Source organism: Ctenopharyngodon idella, chromosome 14, assembly GCF_019924925.1.
Source record: "Ctenopharyngodon idella isolate HZGC_01 chromosome 14, HZGC01, whole genome shotgun sequence".
Classification (NCBI taxonomy): Eukaryota; Metazoa; Chordata; class Actinopteri; order Cypriniformes; family Xenocyprididae; genus Ctenopharyngodon; species Ctenopharyngodon idella.
In genome coordinates this window covers 12823932-12841353 of record NC_067233.1, presented here as the reverse complement: position 1 = coordinate 12841353, position 17422 = coordinate 12823932, and the positions used below count along the sequence as shown (strand labels likewise).

The following is a 17422-nucleotide window of genomic DNA, read 5'->3' as shown; positions in this document are numbered from 1 at the left end:
ATAATAGCAGTGAACAGGGGTCACGAGTATGAGCTGAAAAAAGTGTCTCCATCCACGTAAAAAAAAGTTTTTTGTTATTTTACTTCACAAGTTGTGAAGTAAAATATCCAGCTTCCGCCAGACAGCCTTCTGTATTCAACGTACGAAGAAAGTGTAAAAATCTTGCAGCTCAAAACCTACACGTTTACACTTTCTTCATAACTTGAATACGGAAGGCGGTCTGGCGGAAGCTAGATGTTTTTCTTCATAACTTGTTAAATATAGATTTTTTTTTTTTTTTTTTTTACACAAACACATCGCTTTGCTTCAGAAGGCCTTTATTAACCCCCCGGAGTCATGTGGAGTACACATTTATGTTTATGATGGATGGATGTGGATGGAGACACTTTCTTCAGCTCATACTCATGACCCCTGTTCACTGCCATTATAAAGCTTGGATGCATCAGGATATTTATTAATATTTCTCAGATTGTGTTCATCAGAAAGAGGAAAGTCATATACACCTAGGATGGCTTGATAGTGAGTAAAGCTTGGGGTAATTTTCATCTGAAAGTGAACTAATCCTTTAACTTGTATTGAACCTCAAAGATGTCTTCAAATATAAATCCAACTATATTTAGTGAATTGTGTGCTTAAATCAATGAGGAAAAAGATTTATTATCTGAAAAACACATCTTATCTTAAAATTACTTCTCAGGTAAATGCAACTTGTTTTTAATGTTTAGGTATTTCTGATCGAAAACAAGACAAAACCCTGATTAAGAGATTGATTTTTTTGCAGTGCAGCCACTCATACAGAAAGGATCTATTGCACAGATGAACGGATTTCTTGGCTGTTGGTTTGCCGGTCACAAGGGAAAGGTCTCAGCAATGGAGATTTGTTCTGTTGTTTTGTTGTCAGAGCACTTGCCGTTAAATTACAGCTGTCCAGCGTGGCATGAACAAGAAAGTAGAGACCTGAGTAGACAATTCAGTGCAGGTTTGCCCTATTCTCTTCGGCTTGGGAGGGTCTTTTACACTCAAGCCACAGCCTGATTCATTTTAAACCGAGCACAGCTCCTATTATGCCTTAAGACTTCAAAGCTCCCACAGACCTTTTTTTTTTTTTTTTTTTTTTTTTTTGAAGAATACAAGCCTTACATCTCTCTGTCTTATTGTTGTCCTCCTGATGTAAGTATTTTGTTTACCAAACGCTGTTCTCCAGATCTCAGCATTTCCACAATCTGAGGAGGGAAATGAAAGTGAGTGTGTGGAAGGATTATTTTACATTATGCCGAGGGAGGAGGGCGGCAAATGGATCATGCTCTTTGTAAACAGAGAAAAAAGGCTTTTTTGTAGAGTTATTTACTGTGGGGTGTCAGATTTATATGAGCAGAGAAGATGCTGGGGGTGTAGTGAATAGAAAAGAGAAATAGATAGCGAGCGAGAGAGCGGGAAGAGATACGGTGTGAAAGAAAGACTGCAAATGGGAAAGAGAAAAGTGTGTAAATATTCACTGTGATGGGTTGTGACACTGCAGCCCCTGCAAACAGGAATGAGATTATTGCAGCTGAGAGAGAGCAAGAGATGTTCTCCATTTGTTTTGGCAAACATTTTGGAAGTACGACGATTCCTCGTTCATTCTCCATCAAAAAAACAAAGTGACCCTAGTTGCACTGTAGGTTTGTCTGTGAATCCCACTGTGCCCTCGTCGGCTTACTTTCGCATGCATTGCGATCTCATTTTACATCACAGCAGTGAGCTGTCTGTTTGTTTTGATGCGGTTGCTAAGAAACTGTCCCCAAGGACACGGTGCTGAAGGTTGGTCTTTAGAAAGGTGGTGTGGCATCATAATGGAAGAGATACAAATAAGCATATGGAGAAAGAGAGAGGGGGGAACTCAACTCCCCTCTGCCCCATATGCCTGCCTCTGTTTAACTTGCATGGCTCCTCATTAAGATCAACATCTGGTGTTCTATCCACAGCGACAGCCATTTATAATTCCAATGCTTCATTGGGACAAAAGCACCTCACACATACAAACGCACACATTGAAGTATGCACACTGCGTTTTGTTAGCTTTCTCCAACTCGTTCTTTATTCCATGCCAAACAGTCTGAACTGATTCAGAGCTCTGAACGTGGATCGTCTGAAATCATTTCAACGATGCAAAACTTTTCTTTTTGTCTTTTTTCTAAGTAAAATATCTAAACATCCTTAAAACAAGATACATCTTACATTGGCAGTTATTTTAATGTCATATCTTATCTGAAAGCAGCTGAAAATTTAATTTACACAATTTCAGAAAATACATTCATTTTTTTCATAATTAATGAAAATACAATCAGCTAAGAAAAAAATTAAGATTCAATCAAAGACTTCAGATGTACAAAGACTACGCTCTCATAATATTTATGAATGGGAGAAAGTGCAATGAATGTAGTGGAATAAGTCCTGCCTTCTAAATAAAAAAAGCCAATCGCTGATTGGTAAAGTCGTTGTGTCACTGCAGCCGCCGTTAGAAGCTCAGGTTGCGATTTTTTATTTTTTTTTAATCGCTATTTGAGTAACAACATTTAGGGGACAATTCATGTCATATTTTTTTCGCTGATTTGAAATATGTTATTTAAATGTGAGTACGGCAAGAAGTTTTTAAAATTTCAAGGACTTGAGCTGTGTCCGAAATCGCGTACTGTTGAATAGGTACTACATTTGAATTTAAATTTACTTCATGACCGCTGAAAAAGTATGTTCTATATAGTACAAATGCGTGTAATATGAATGAATTCGGACGTACTACATCCGCCATGTTGTTACTGTCACGTGACCTACCGGCGTCAGTTACGTCCCTTCAACTCCATTCACAAATCCTCTCCCGTGGCCTCATGGGATAGTGAAGTGTCCATCGTATGCGCACTTCAGAATCTCACTGGAAGTAGCAAGTCATCCAGGTACATTTCGCCTACTGTTTTTCGAATACTATGAATTCGGACATACTACTCTGTTCGCAAACTGTTTTTGCATACTATATAGTAGAGAATTTATTTGATTTCGGACGCAGTGTTGGTCTTGGATGCCCGAAGTAGCTGCCCGGAGGTGCTGCAAATTTGACCACCGACTGAACAGACTTTCCTTGAAAGGGACTTTGATTCATTATATTCTATGAAAATTAATGAAATCTTACAAATTGTTTTTCAAATAAATTAGTCCTTTTTAAGGATATTTAGATATTTTTTTTACAAGAAAACGAGAGAAAAACCCATTGAGAAATTGATTTTAGTTCACCCAAAAATGAAATTTCTGTTATTAATTACTCACCCTCCTGCCGTTCCACACCTGTAAGTCCTTCGTTCATCTTTGGAACACAATTTAAGATATTTTGATGAAATCCGAAAGGTTTTTTTTATCCTCCATTGAAAGCAATGAAATTACCATCATTCAAGGTCCAGAAAAGTAGCGAAAACATTGTCAACGTGACTACAGTGGTTCAATCTTAATATTATAAAGCAACAAGAATACTTTTTTGTGCGCAAAAAAAAAAAAAACTTTTCAACTATTCAATTAATTCGTCTCTCCTGTCATTCTCATACGTTATGTACATTGCAGAGCTTCCGTGTTTATGTCCAAACGCCGGCTCAAAAAATTATTTTTGATGCAATTTAACACCATTGTATCAGGTTTCTGGGTCAGTTGTGACCGCTTCATGTTAAATTGACTTGAAACAGTTACTCTTTGACTAAACTTGATATTTTCATTTTGAAGTAACATGTTTCAATCAAGTAACCCAATCAAACAGGACTTTCAAATTCCTTTAATAATAAAGCAACCACTATGGTAGTGCTCTGGATGAAATCAGTATCACTTCTGGATTGCCAACACCAAACATCACATATGTAAATCATGTAAATCGCAAGACTAAACAAGAAACATAAATTGTAGGATTATTGGAATTATTCAATTTAAATGAAAAACATTTATTTTAGTTCAACTAAAACCATTCATTCAAGTTAAATTAACACTATTGATTCTAGTTAGTTGTACATGGTAGATTCAATTGGGTTTTACTTAATCACGTGGAACCATGATTGAATCATGTTCAGCCAAAGAGCTTTTTTTTTTTTGAGTATAGAAAGGGAGATGATTTATTCAAGTTTTATTTTTTACAAAGTATAGAGCTCCAACATGGTAGCAAATCATGTAGCATTGTGTAATACATTGAATAGAAAGTCTCCTATATGCATACCATTTGCAAAAATATAATAATTCTCCATTATGACATGTATAATCAGTATTCCTTAATATGATCTTTTTAACTCTTTCATAATAGTTCCCTTGTCTACTCCTTTTAAAAAACGAGATGTGGTTAGTTTGTGGGCTGTGTGAAATTACAGTATTTTACCGCATTGCCAAGGGCTGCCTGAGCTAAATTTAGCCATCTGCCTCATTAACAAATACTCTCATTATTTTTGTTTGTATGTAGCAGACCTTTGTGTCACAACCCCAATATGTCTCTGGCTTTGCAGGCTTGTTTGTAATTTTGAACTACACAACAGGGCATTTACTGATTTAACCTCTGAACCTGTGGCATCATCATTACACACCATGACCATGTTGTTGTTTTCAGCTCAAATGACCTGAATACAAACATTTTGTTTCCCTGCAATATGTGTTGTGTTATTTTCATGTGCGATGCAGGAATTTTTAATTATTAACACTGCAATTCATGTCTTTGTTTTTTGTTTTCATGTTTTTAATCTGTACAAAATGTGAAAAGAATGCATTTTAAAAATGAATGAGTTACTGGCTGCTTTCTACTCATTGTGTATAAAGAAATAAATTTTTATTTGTTATACCCCTGGTCTGGTTTGTATTCCTTCAGATGATGTGATTTGATACTGATATCTATTTCTTTTTCTGTTTGCACTTAACATTTTTGGTGGATTTTTCAGGTTTTGTGGGTGATGCTCCTGTTGGTTCCTCAACACTAGTCTTCTCCATCTTAAATTCAGTAGCTGTGTTGCTCTCTTCTGGTTCATCATCTCCAGTCGTGTCCGTCAGTCTTTCTTCCCTTGATGCTCCACTGCTTACATCTTTGTCTGACTTTTCAGGACACTCTTGTTTTTCATCTGTGATCTCATCTTGGGCATAATTTTTCTTTGTGATGTCATTAGTCAGTAGAGTTTCCGAACTCCCACTATCTTTCTCTGATCTTGGTATACTATCTCCTGGCACATTGCTTTGGACCGAATCCCTTTCGTTATCTGCAGCTGTATTATCTGTTTTTGCCTTTGATTCTTTCAGGGTCAGAGAGCTCTCGTCCCTTTGGCTCTCGTCGTTTTTCTTCTCATCCTGTTCTTGATCTTTATTACCTGCCTTGACACTACAGCTCTCCTCTGATTTGCCGCTGCAGCCTGATCTTCCTAAATGTCCTTCATCGTTCCCTGCCGACATCTTACTCTCATCTGCCCATGTCACTCCTTTCTTAGTCTTCTTTCCCCTCTTGACCTGTGTCTTCTTTTCCCATTTCTCCTGAGTGTTCATCCAGTAGTTTTTGTTTTCGTTGACGCACTTCACTCTGATGTTCTCCCCCATCTTCTTAATCTCCTGCTTGACGATAGGTTTAAATGTGGGATCAAGTTGCAGGACCCTAGTGAAATCCCTGCGAGCCTCGTCTTCATTGCATAATGCAGAGTGAGCCCGGGCCCGCTGGTACACAGCCTTCAGATTGTCTGCGGTGGAGGTAAAAGTGAGAGAGTGAAGACCAGTCCTGCCACATAGCATTGGCTTCATAATAAATAATTCATACTAAAGTAAACAACAGTTTTCGCTCTTTGCATAGGGGGCTGGATGGAGATACCAAGGGATATCTCAATATGGTGAATGATGCAATTGGCTCAACTTCCTGGATTCACTGACAAAGTGAAGCAATGAGATGTGGTTGCTAAAAGGGAGAGTTGAGTATATGCAAACTGACATGGCTTAAGGCTCTTTTTTTTTTTTACTACAGACAATAAACAGAGTGATTGGGTAACTTGCACTGGGTGATGAAGAAGCAATCTATATCTGCTGCTGATGCAGTTGTTGCTGCTTAAACCCAACCAAATGTGTGTCTACGTTGTAGGGTGCTTCTCAAATGGAAGGCTGTGTCCTAGAAAGGCTGCATATCTCTACTGCCATGTCATCACGCTCCTTTGTTTTGTGTCCTTCATTCAGCTCATTTTGAAGGATGCATCAAGTGTATCCTTCACATCCTTAAATCACCCAAAATCCTTTGCACACATTCTACGTCATAAAAAACGGACGGAAAACGAGTTGGCACTGGACTTGTCTGAGTTGATTATGAAATGTGAGAGAAAAGTAATGTTTTCAGAGATTTTGGCATGCTTGTTATCTTTTGTTTTGATGTAAATTAATCATTTAACACTAAACTGCCAATAATGTAAGCCACTGGGAGACCACAAACGGTTGTCATTCACTGTATTGTGTTAACTCTTTCCCCATCAGAGTTTTTGAATAAAGTTGCCAGTGCCAGCATTTTTGATCATTTTCACAAAAGTTTCATGACCCCCAGAATATTTGATTGTATGAATATCTGAATATACAATATATCAAAAGAAAGAACAGACTCTACAACTTTTAGGCCCCTTTTACACTAGTGCGTTTTCGTTTTAAAACACATTTTAAATCACAGTTTTGCTACGGTTACGCCTGTCGTTTACACTACTCCAGCGTTTTCGACCCTCGAAATGGAGACTTTCGAAAACAGAGCCCGTTTTAGTTTGAAAACGTCGGAGTTGCTTTTCAGTATAAAGGACCAAAACGGAGACTTTTGAAAACGATGGCGTGGCTGCCCACGTTCGCTCTCTGTATCCTTGACGACAGTGTAAACAATGACACGGAGACTGAACTGCAATCTTTGCTGTCTTTGTTGGCATTTTTAGCAGCCATTGTGCAGTTAAACTGCATTTTTTTAAATACTGCAGCTACCTACATGCAAGAGGCAACTGTTTACACTTGTATGCGCAGTGTGCATGAACGGTCATGTGACGTGTTTTCGGTCGTGTAGTGTAGACGGAGATCGTTTCTGAAACGCTGTGGAAACACCAGTAGATGAGGATGGTTTTCATTTTAAAACGCCATTTTAAAACAAAAACACACTAGTGTAAACAGGGCCTTATTCTAGCTTCATGCATTCTTTTTTTCAAGTTTCTTGCTTGCTTGCTTTTTGGGCAAGTTTCATAAAAAATGCAACATTTTGATCAAAAAGCTGAGAAAATAATGTTTTTGTCAAAGTCTGGATTAGATTCACAACAATGATCAAAACATAGATGGAGTAGACTGAGTCCACCAACACGCCCAAAGCTTCACAGTTCTATTTCTCGTCCTGGGTGGACATTTCATTCGGTAATGTTAGGCAGTTTTGATTTATATGTTGTTTAATGTTGATGATCACGTTATTTTATACATGTATGTGCTTACATTGTTTCTGCTTCTTCTTCGCCTGTGTTTTGATCAGGACTCAGAAGTCTTTCAAAAGATGCATAATAGCACCCCTACCTAACTGAAAACACGGAAAGCTGGAAAATTCTGTCAATGGCGGGGAAAGAGTTAATAGAAAGCCTATTAATATAAAGATTTTTAAAGCAAAGTCTCTTTCCAAAATTAAGTTTTAATAGTATTTTCATGGCGTGCTGTTGGGGAGTGGGAACGTGTGATGTAGCCATGTGCACTTACTAAACTGTCTCATTCTAGCATTTAATGCTGAGCAGGACTCTAGCCTGCGAGACTCTGAAGGACTGGACTAGAAAGGACACAGCCTCACTAGGATGCTGCCTACTGTTTGAAAAGCACCCATCATCGTCTATGGGTGTCAAACTCATTTCCTGGATGGCCACTGTCCTGTGAGTTTAGCTTCAAGCCTAATTAAACACCTGAACCAGCTAATTAAGGTCTTCAGGATTACTAGAAACTTCCAGGTAGGTGTTTTGGAGCTGGTTGGAGCTGCTCTCTGCAGGACAGTTTGACATGTGCTGTATGGTGTCACATATAAGTTATATGTAACTGACATAAAAAAAGTTATGACCAGTCTTGAAGAAAAAAATTTGATGACTAACTGGTAAGACTAGTCTAAGCAGTTTATGCAACCGGCCACTGGTCTATGTCCATTTCTGCAGTGAATAAGTATATAAGCTCACCTTTATGTTTCTTCAGCAGTTTAGAGTTGAGATCCAACACTTCCTGGTATTCCCCAAGCTCCAGCTTACACTGACTGAGGTTTAGACAGAGTGGCAGACGGACTTTCTCCAGAGATTCCCAGTCTTCTCCTTTATGTTCCACCTCAAAAACACACAGAGAGATAGATATGCCTTAGTGAGCACTGGGTTGCTGATTTCCCATGGGGATTTTTTAGCTTCCCTGGTGTTCCTGCTAAGTAATTTTTGGATCCCCAATGTATCTCCTCTGGGAAATATAACAGGTATATGTTACTATAAGTTCTGATGTGAGTGTTGCCAGGGTATTGTGCAGTTGCAAAGATGTTTTGAATGGTTTTTGACAGCGTTGTTTAGCCCATGTCTCTATGATATTGTCTTTCATAGTGTTCAGGTCACTCCATCATATACGAAAGTCTAAAATAAAAAAAAGGCAAATGTTTGCACAATAGTAATGCTTGCATTAAAAAGCATCACTTGGGCATAGGAACAATCTAAAATCATGGAAGGACATATTCTAAACTTTATTATCTTGGCTCATGAAAATTAATAATGTGGTGTTACATTCACCCAGTAGTTTTTAGATAAGTGGCTAATTTTTTTTTTTTTTTTTTTTTTTTTTCAGATTACCACTCCAAGCTTTCAGTCCATTACTGAAGTAAGAGGCTTCTGCATGGTTTTAAATTCCACATTTTATGTGGCAAGCTATAATTTCAACATGAAGCTGTATTTTTTTTTTTTTTTTTTTTTTAAATGATAGGATTTATCCTCAGTGCCTTCTACAGCTGTCAAGTGTATGCCAAACCAGTGCTACATTTCCCAAAAACATCATGAACCAATTGTAACTAATGTAGCCAGTGGTCTCCACGATCAACTCAAGGCTCACAAAGGTTTTGTGAAATGCAGCCCTGATCATTTATCGTTATTTTCAGTCAGCAGGCTCACCTTAGTTTGGAGATGGTCTACATACTCCAGAGCCTCCTTAAACTTGACAGTCGCCTCACTGTATTTATGCTCTTTCACATTGAAATTGCCTTCGTCCTGGAGCAGCATAATTAGCCGTAGCATCTGCTGCCAGTCCTTGCCCTCGGTCAGAGCTGTTATCTTATGATTGGCCTCTCCTGCTGAGTGTTCACTTTTGGTGTCATGCTTATTTTCCTCTGCTACAGATGGATTCATTCCCTTCTCAGCATCTTTAACCTCTTCAGGAGACTGAGAATGTTCCACCTTGCTTTCCTCTTTTGTAGGCATCGCAGAGTTTTCCTCCTCCTCTGATTCCATTTCTCTCTCTTCCTTCTCTTCAAAGATGTTCCAGTACCTTTCTTTATCCTCCCAGTATTTTTCCTTCATTCTCTCAGAGAGAAGATTCAGTTCTCTTTGCACCAACCTAGACAGTGAGATGTCTAGGTTGGCCACCATCTGGAAGTCTTTCCTGGCCTCCCTCTCACTCCACACAGCTGCATAGGCCTTCGCTCGCTTGTAGTAGGCCTTGACACAGTCTGGAAAAGATCAATAATCAGACTGTAATTTGTAGCTCTTCCTGTTACCTACCTACTGAGGCTACGTAGTCTTTCTGAAGGCTGTGCATGTGTTCATATACAGGACTATTATTTGCTACACACACACACCATTTTAACCCAATTCGGACACCAAGTACACACACCTAATCTTGCTCTGAGTGGGCTCGAGAGCCTGGTTAAAATTCTCTATTGATGGCTCTCCCCCTCTTTCATTTGATCATGCTCGTCACTAAATCTTTAACTCTGCCAACATTTAAACAGACTTCCCCCAGTCAACGTCAGCCTCTGGCAAAAACACAGCAGATTCTGTGAGCACATTTCAAAAGGATGTGCTCCCCAGGTGACACACTAGAGAAATAGTAAAGAGAGCAAAGATGGAAGATTTGAACCGAAACAGACAACAAGGTGTGGGTGACACATGGGGCGCGGCAGAATGAAATGAATACTGGGAATTAGAGGGGACGGGGAAATGAGAGAGTGTCCTCGATAAGGGAAACTGAGGAGGGCCAAAGTCACTGTGCCGGCTGCATATGCATAAGGCTCATTAGGAGAGCTACCCACTCTGCCTCTGGAGCCACTGCGAGAGACGATACATCTGTCACTTCACATGCTTCAAGAGGGCTTACACAGACCAACTCCTGTCCCTACTGCTCATGCAGCCAGCCAAGCTTAAACAAACCCAAACCACCGAGGACAAAGATTACTATGCATGCTGCCAAGTACAATTATGAAAGTGAATGCAATTGGATTATTTATGATAACCAAAAAGCAAAGGCTAAATTTAAAGATGGTCTGATACTAAGCTGGTCTACATCACCTCAACCTAAATGTCTCTGACTATTTTGTGCTGATTGTAATTTTCCAGCAAATGCAATGATTTTGAAGTTTGATTTTCTGTTAGTAATTTCAGTAAGAATTGGTTGAGATTAATCTTACAAATCCCAAACTGCTTTTTGGGGTTGCTAGCATCATTAAATAACTAATCTTATATTTTATACTAAACACCAAAGGTTTTTTGATCTGTATATCAATAATAATGTATTACATAATGGCAGGACTGTTTCCATGGTTACTTCTTGGGGCACTGGCAAAACATCTACTATAATATGATGAAATAATACAGAATTAAATGTTGCTTGCAAATAACTTTATTTAATGAAAAAGAGTGTTGCAGCAGTCCTAAAACCCAGAAACAAAAAAGCATTTCACTTCGAGTTCCATCATCCCAAAGTCATTGGTTTATGGGTAAATGCTTTAAATAAAGATGTTTAAATTTATTTTAATATTCAGGCGGTTGTTGACAAGTGGCTAAATGGGACTACTGAGGTTGACAGGGAGATTAAACGTCATCATGGTAAACAGATAAACTCATCTACTCACTAGTCCGCTTTTGAAGCCTCATTATGTTTATACTCAGAAGCTTAGTGGTGGTGACGTTGAAGTCATGCGACCATGGTGTAGTTCGATTATAGCCTAAATTTAGCTTTTGACTTCTGCCAATTGTTTTTAGGCTTCAAATTTGATAAAATTTGTGTTCAGTTGTAAAGAAACCTATTGGCTTTTTTGCCGAGGGAACCAAGGTAATGCTAACTTCTGGGTTGGCCAACAAAAATATTTAAAGGTGCAGTTTGTAAATTTAAGTGGCATCTAGCGGTGAGGTTGCGAATTGCAATCTAGAGAAGCTACGGTGGCCAACACAGGACAAAGATGTTGTCGTCTGAGACAGCAGAGAATAGCCAGTCAAGCAAACTCACTCTGTAGAGTAGTGATGCGAAGTCTGATTCATTTCCGCAAACCGGTTCTTTCTCAGTTCGGCTCAATGAACCAGTTCAAAAAGCTGATTCATAGGTTCATCATGCTATGATGTCACTATGCATTTCTTTTCTAACAACTTAATGTCATGTTATATCAATGAAACATTTAAATAAAGTCATTTGTGTCAACTAAAGTGTCAAATAAAGTTATTTTTGTGAACGCATAGCCTATTGCTGATTATTGCCTTTCATTCACTTAATGGTTTGTGTTCACAGTTTCATTGAATCGCGGATCCTTTATGTCGGACACGACTGACTATATTGATTAATATTGATTAGCCTACATCTTGGATAAGATTCGCAACTACAACACACATATTTATGCACAAATGCAGATATGTTCTACATGTCTAAAGTATATAGATAGAATACAATTTATAATCTGCATGTATAATAAACCATAGTAAAATTTATTTACATCTCTCGACAAAAAGGTTTTTGCAGTGTTTAATAAAATACTCATAATAAGCACATTTCCATTACGTGCCTCAGGCTTTCATGGTATCGTCAACTCACTCATCAGACCCCTCGGTAATCCTCGGCAAACCTCAAACAGTTAGTTGAACCGACTCAATCGGTTCTTTTTGAGTCGGACGTGCTACTTTGGCTTGTGCGTCTTGCGTCAGCAACCCGTAACTAAAGTTCGATTCAGTTCGATTAGTGAACTGGCTCAACCAGTCACTTCCTATGAACCGGTTTCAAAAGGCTCAAAAGAACGATTCGTTCAAGAACCGAACATCACTAGAGCAGTTTGTCCGTTTAGGGCTACTGTAGAAACATGCGCAAAATGGCGACTTAACATATAAGGGGACCCGCGGTGTATGTAGATAGAAATGGCTTAAAAAGGTAATAAAAACATAACGGTTCATTATGTAAGGTCTTTATACACCACTTAAAACATAGTTATGTATATTATATTGCATTTCTGTCAATAGATCCTCCTAAAATTTTACACATGGCACCTTTAATCCCTGCAGCACTCTATGCATGGCTACTTCTGAATGGCTGTCATTGGGAAAAGATTGCATAGTTAAATTGGGCCATGCTAACCAGCCAATCCTTCACCATTTGGTTTATACTAACAAGCTGGCCTACTGTACCTTTGTGTTTATCCAGGAGCTCTGTTGTATGTTCTATGACTTCATAATATTCCTCCAGCTCTAACATGCACTGGCAGTAGTTCAGTACCAGAGGAATGATAAGCCTGCCCAGATTTATGTAGTCCTCATCTCCTGGCATCTCCTACACAAGAAGGAAAAGAAATTCAGGTGCACTCATCAGATGCTTTACTGAATGTTGTTTCTCTACAGTCCCCTTGTAACCCCCATGTCATTTTGTTTTTCTTTTACCCTGGATTGAACTGTACGCAGCAGAACCACAGCCTCCTGATACTTCTCTGCAGCTTCACGGAACCGACCCTGCTTGACCAGAGCGTTGCCCAAGAGATGCAGCGAGGGCACAACCTTAAGCTTTTCATCCTTCTCCATCATCCAAGACTCACGCTGGTAAGAGAATGGGTCGCCCACCTGAGGAAGACAGAGAATTGGAGCGTGTTCGTCTCGCTTGGTTGAAGATTGAAAACATGGTCTGAGAATTGGGAACAGCATTTCTTTCCTGGCGTATAGCACTTGATTGTGTAACATTCTGTTACGCTGTTTGGGTTGCAGTGAGAAATCTCTTGAAGGTGGAGGAGTGGAGGAGGAATGAGTGTGTTGTTGTGAAAGGGAGCATGTATGTATTTTCTTGTTTTCTTTGCTCTGTGTGAATACCAGGTGTACCCACTGAGATTAGCTCCATGATGAAGATTAGAGGCTGAGGTGTCCTCATTAGCTCATCGAGCTCTGGGAAGCCTGTCGAGTGGTAGTGAAACACATTTCCCATGCCACACATGTGTTTCTGGCCATCCAGAGGGTCTTTTCCCTGAGCAGCCAGTCGCATCCCTTTTGATACGATAGGATAAAGGCCTGTGTGCTGAGTATAAAAAGGAAAAATATTACCACATGCCAGTGTTTCCTACAGAACTACCTAGCATTTTTCTACTATTTTTACAGCAATAGGCTATAGGAATATTCTTTCATTCATTACAGATCTTTAACAACAAATTAATTGGACTAGTAGCTAGTAACACTAAACCTAACTTAACTGATATGAACATCACTGACAATAATGCTAATGAATATTGACTTTCAGTTCATTATACTGATTGACATTGATTCTGCACTCTGATTGATTAAGTTTGATTAAGAATTCATCAGACTAATTTAAATCGGTAACCATTCTTTTTGAACTATACATTTAAAAAAAGATCTCATTCATTTGTGAATCAGGCTACACTGTTTGCAATGTATATTTTTGATTCACTAAAAAGAACCGGCTTAGAAGAGTAATTTGTTCCGGAATCAGACTACCCTGGCCTGGTCATGCTGTATTGTTGTGATTACAGCACGAAGAGTCATTATATACATATTTTTTTATAGTGTTTTACCAACTAAGAACAGCACTTTTAGAGTTTCGACCTTCTGTCTAATGTGAGCATAAGTACTGGGACAAATGGCTTACAGATGTTTCTAAGTGATCAGCTGTGTCCTGTTTTATTAATTGTTCAGACATTAAAAGCATGTGTCATATCTGTTAAGTTCATTGTTTCTGCATTCTGAGTCTTGTTCGGTGACGACACACAAGCCAGGACGAAAACGTGGGAGGTGACTTTGAGAGAAAACCAAGCGATTTGGATGCTAAAAGAAAAGAGGAACTCAGTTAGAGCTATGGCTCAAACATTGGGCATAACCAAATCAGCAGTTTGAAATGTTCTGAAAAAGAAAGAAACCACCGGCGACTTCAGCAAACAACAACGACCAGGGGTGCATTTCCCAAAGCGAACTATGGTCACAAGTTCCATCATTACCAATAGAGTTCAATGGGACTTACGACCATAGTTGGCTAACGATGCTTTTGGAAAACGCACCCCTGGTCGGCAGAGAAAAACCACAGCAGTTAATGACAGACAAATCACAAAAGCTGTGAAAAAGAACCCGAAAATAAGGGTTTGCAGGAGACAGCAGAATTACAGAGGCTACACAGCAAGATGCAAACCTCTGATCAGCATGAAAAATAGAAAAGTCAGATTAGAGTTCGCAAAAAAGCACAGAGATGAGCTTGTAGAATAATGGAACAGAGTTTTATGGAGAGACGAGACAAAGATTAACCTTTATCAAAGTGATGGGAAAGCAAAAGTGTGGAGAAAAAAAGGAACTGCAGATGATATACAACCTCATCTGTAAAGCATGGTGGAGGTATTGTCATGTCATGAGCATGCATGGCTGCCTCTGGAACAAGCTTACTCATCTTTATTGATGACTTAATCTATGATGGCGGCAGGAGAATGAATTCGGAAGTGTACAAAACCATATTGGCTACTAATGTTCAAGAAAATGCCACCAGACTCATAGAGAAGCACTTGATATTGCAACATGACAATGACCCATAACACACTGCCAACTCAGTCAAGGAGTTTATCAAGGGGAAGAAATGATTGGCCGAGTCAGTCTCCAGATTTAAATCCTATTACACATGCCTTTCACACGTTGAAGAGGAGATTAAAGGCAGAAACTCCCCAAAACAAGCAACAATTGAAAATCGCTGCATTAAAGGCTTGGAAAAGCATTTCAAAAGATGAAACCAAGAGTCTGGTGATGTCTATGGGTCGCAGACTCACTGCTGTGATTGCATGCAAGGGATCTGCAGCTGATTAGCTTTTAAACTTGTACATTTGCTTTAAGTTGTCCCAATACTTAAGGTCACATTAGGTAGGGGATGAAACTCTAAAAGTGCTGTTGTTCTTAACTGGTAAAACATTTATATGTTGAAACAGCTAATGATAAAACATACTTTCATTTAATTTTTTAATCATATTTACAGATTTCTTGACTCCACAGCAAAGAGAGCAATTTTGTCTTTACTGTCCCAATACTTGGGCACTATATATAGAAATGTAGTACCAATTGACTCCCTGTATAGTTTACAGCATTAGTTGAGGGTTTTTTTTCCTTAATTGAGAAAATTTGCCATGGACTGTATCTGATATGTATCCTAATTAATCAATATCGAATTGAATTTAATCAGAATCATTATTTTGTGGTACATAGTGTTCTAATTGCACCACATTCAATACATGCCACAAAAACACATTCACAACTATTGCCATGGCGCTGAAAGATTCAGCAGCAGAGGAGAATTGCAGTAAACATACAACGACCTTTCGTTCAACATATTTCAACACCAACCTAACTGGAATCTTTAGTCTCATTTGACTTGCAGAATAGATCATTTATTTGCTTTCATGTGTTTGAATAAAAACAGCAAATGAGAATGTTAATAGAAAATGTAGTAGGTCACCAAAGGCGCAAAATACATAACACATATTCTCCTGCATCCTTATGTGAAGATTAATTAAGATCCAACCGAAGTTGGTGTGATTATAAAAAGTAACAAACAGTGGGTATGCACAACAAGAGGTTTAGTTTGATTTCAAACACTTACAATGGCATCACACCAAAACTCTGCCACCTCTCCAATCCTCATGGAGGTTAACAGCACCTCCCACACCTCCATCTTGAACATCTTCCCCACGAAAATCTCTGTGGGATGCTTATTTTTGCGACTGTCGTCAATCACAGTTCTTTCAAAGTTGTCCAACAGAGTCTGGAAGTGGAACACCAGCTTTGTGGGAAGGAAGGCATAGAGGAAAAAAAGATAATAAAAACAGGATTAAGAGAGAGCAGAGATATTTTTTCCTGCTTTGTGCACCATGCACATCATCTTGCTACTTGGTGCATGTTTGTATGTGTTGTTGAGAGAAATACAGAGTTTTCAAGCAGGCCAGGAAAAATTTTTCCTCATGCCATCCTAATAGCTTCATTCCTGGTTCAACTTTGCCTTCATTATAAGACATTTAAATGTATAGTCTTTTTTGAAGTATATTGATGGAGACACCTTGATGGAATGGGAGCACACCGAGTGAATACAGAGCACAGCTGGTAAATGGAGAGATTAATGTTGGCATTGTCGTGGAAAATGTTTGTCATCCTCTCCAGGCTGAGGGCCATATGGCTGGACAAGTGGGGGGGTGGGGTGGGGAGAAAAGTCACCTGGCACAGATACAGTGTTCCTCAGCCTCTGTCCAAAATGATAGGTTGCCAAACTTCTGTGCAATTCTATGAACCAAATGTTTTGTCACATAATAAAAACATTTTATTACCAATAGAATCAAGTTACAACCATTTCTAATCAAAGTAAATGGTTAGAACCGATCCAAACACATATCCAATCAAAAGCGTTATCCAGGACCATATACGCATCTTACCTTTGTTCCCTTTGGAAAATGTGGCAACGGTCCTTGACCTCCATGCAGAATCTTCTTTTTTACTCCAGGATGGTCAAGCAGATATGTCTCTTCCATTTTAAACTCTTTAGAAAAGCGTTTCTTTATTGAATCAGTCCTTATGTCCTGTAGATTGTGAGAACTGAGCTCGTCCTTGGCAGTGTTAATTAGCAAACTGAGGAAGGAAGACAAATCACACCCTGCAGCCCAATGCTGCCTGGCTGCTTTCTGACAGATGGCTGGATTACCAGGTTGAGGATAGCCACTTTAATCTGCCTTGGCTAATCCTTCAACCCCCCCTGAATCTTCAGTATAATCCCCTGTAAGAAGTGAAGGGATGGGTGACCAGAGAGCGGAACTCACAGTATGGAGACAGTCGAGATCATTCTAGAAGGCAATAGAGTTCAGTAATCCCAGGAGTTTGCTAGTATAATTCAGTGCAACTACTGCAGACAATGATCTAGAAGTCACTAGAGTGATGCTCTAGTATGATTTTCCAGTTTGTAGTGGGAGCATCTC

General features: G+C 39.0%; 1 protein-coding gene across 1 annotated transcript; it reads right to left on the bottom strand.

The window, feature by feature from the left end:
- Positions 1 to 68: 68 nt before the first annotated feature.
- Positions 69 to 17353, bottom strand: LOC127494384 (aryl-hydrocarbon-interacting protein-like 1). The gene is made up of 7 exons (XM_051860235.1): positions 16886 to 17353; positions 16063 to 16242; positions 13306 to 13494; positions 12873 to 13049; positions 12624 to 12765; positions 8175 to 9688; positions 69 to 5708 (listed from the first exon to the last, which is right to left on the bottom strand). Exons 1-6 carry the CDS (start codon positions 16979 to 16981, stop codon positions 9102 to 9104), a joined length of 1371 nt encoding a protein of 456 aa, XP_051716195.1. The 5' UTR covers positions 16982 to 17353; the 3' UTR covers positions 69 to 5708; positions 8175 to 9101.
- Between the last annotated feature and the right edge of the window lie 69 nt (positions 17354 to 17422).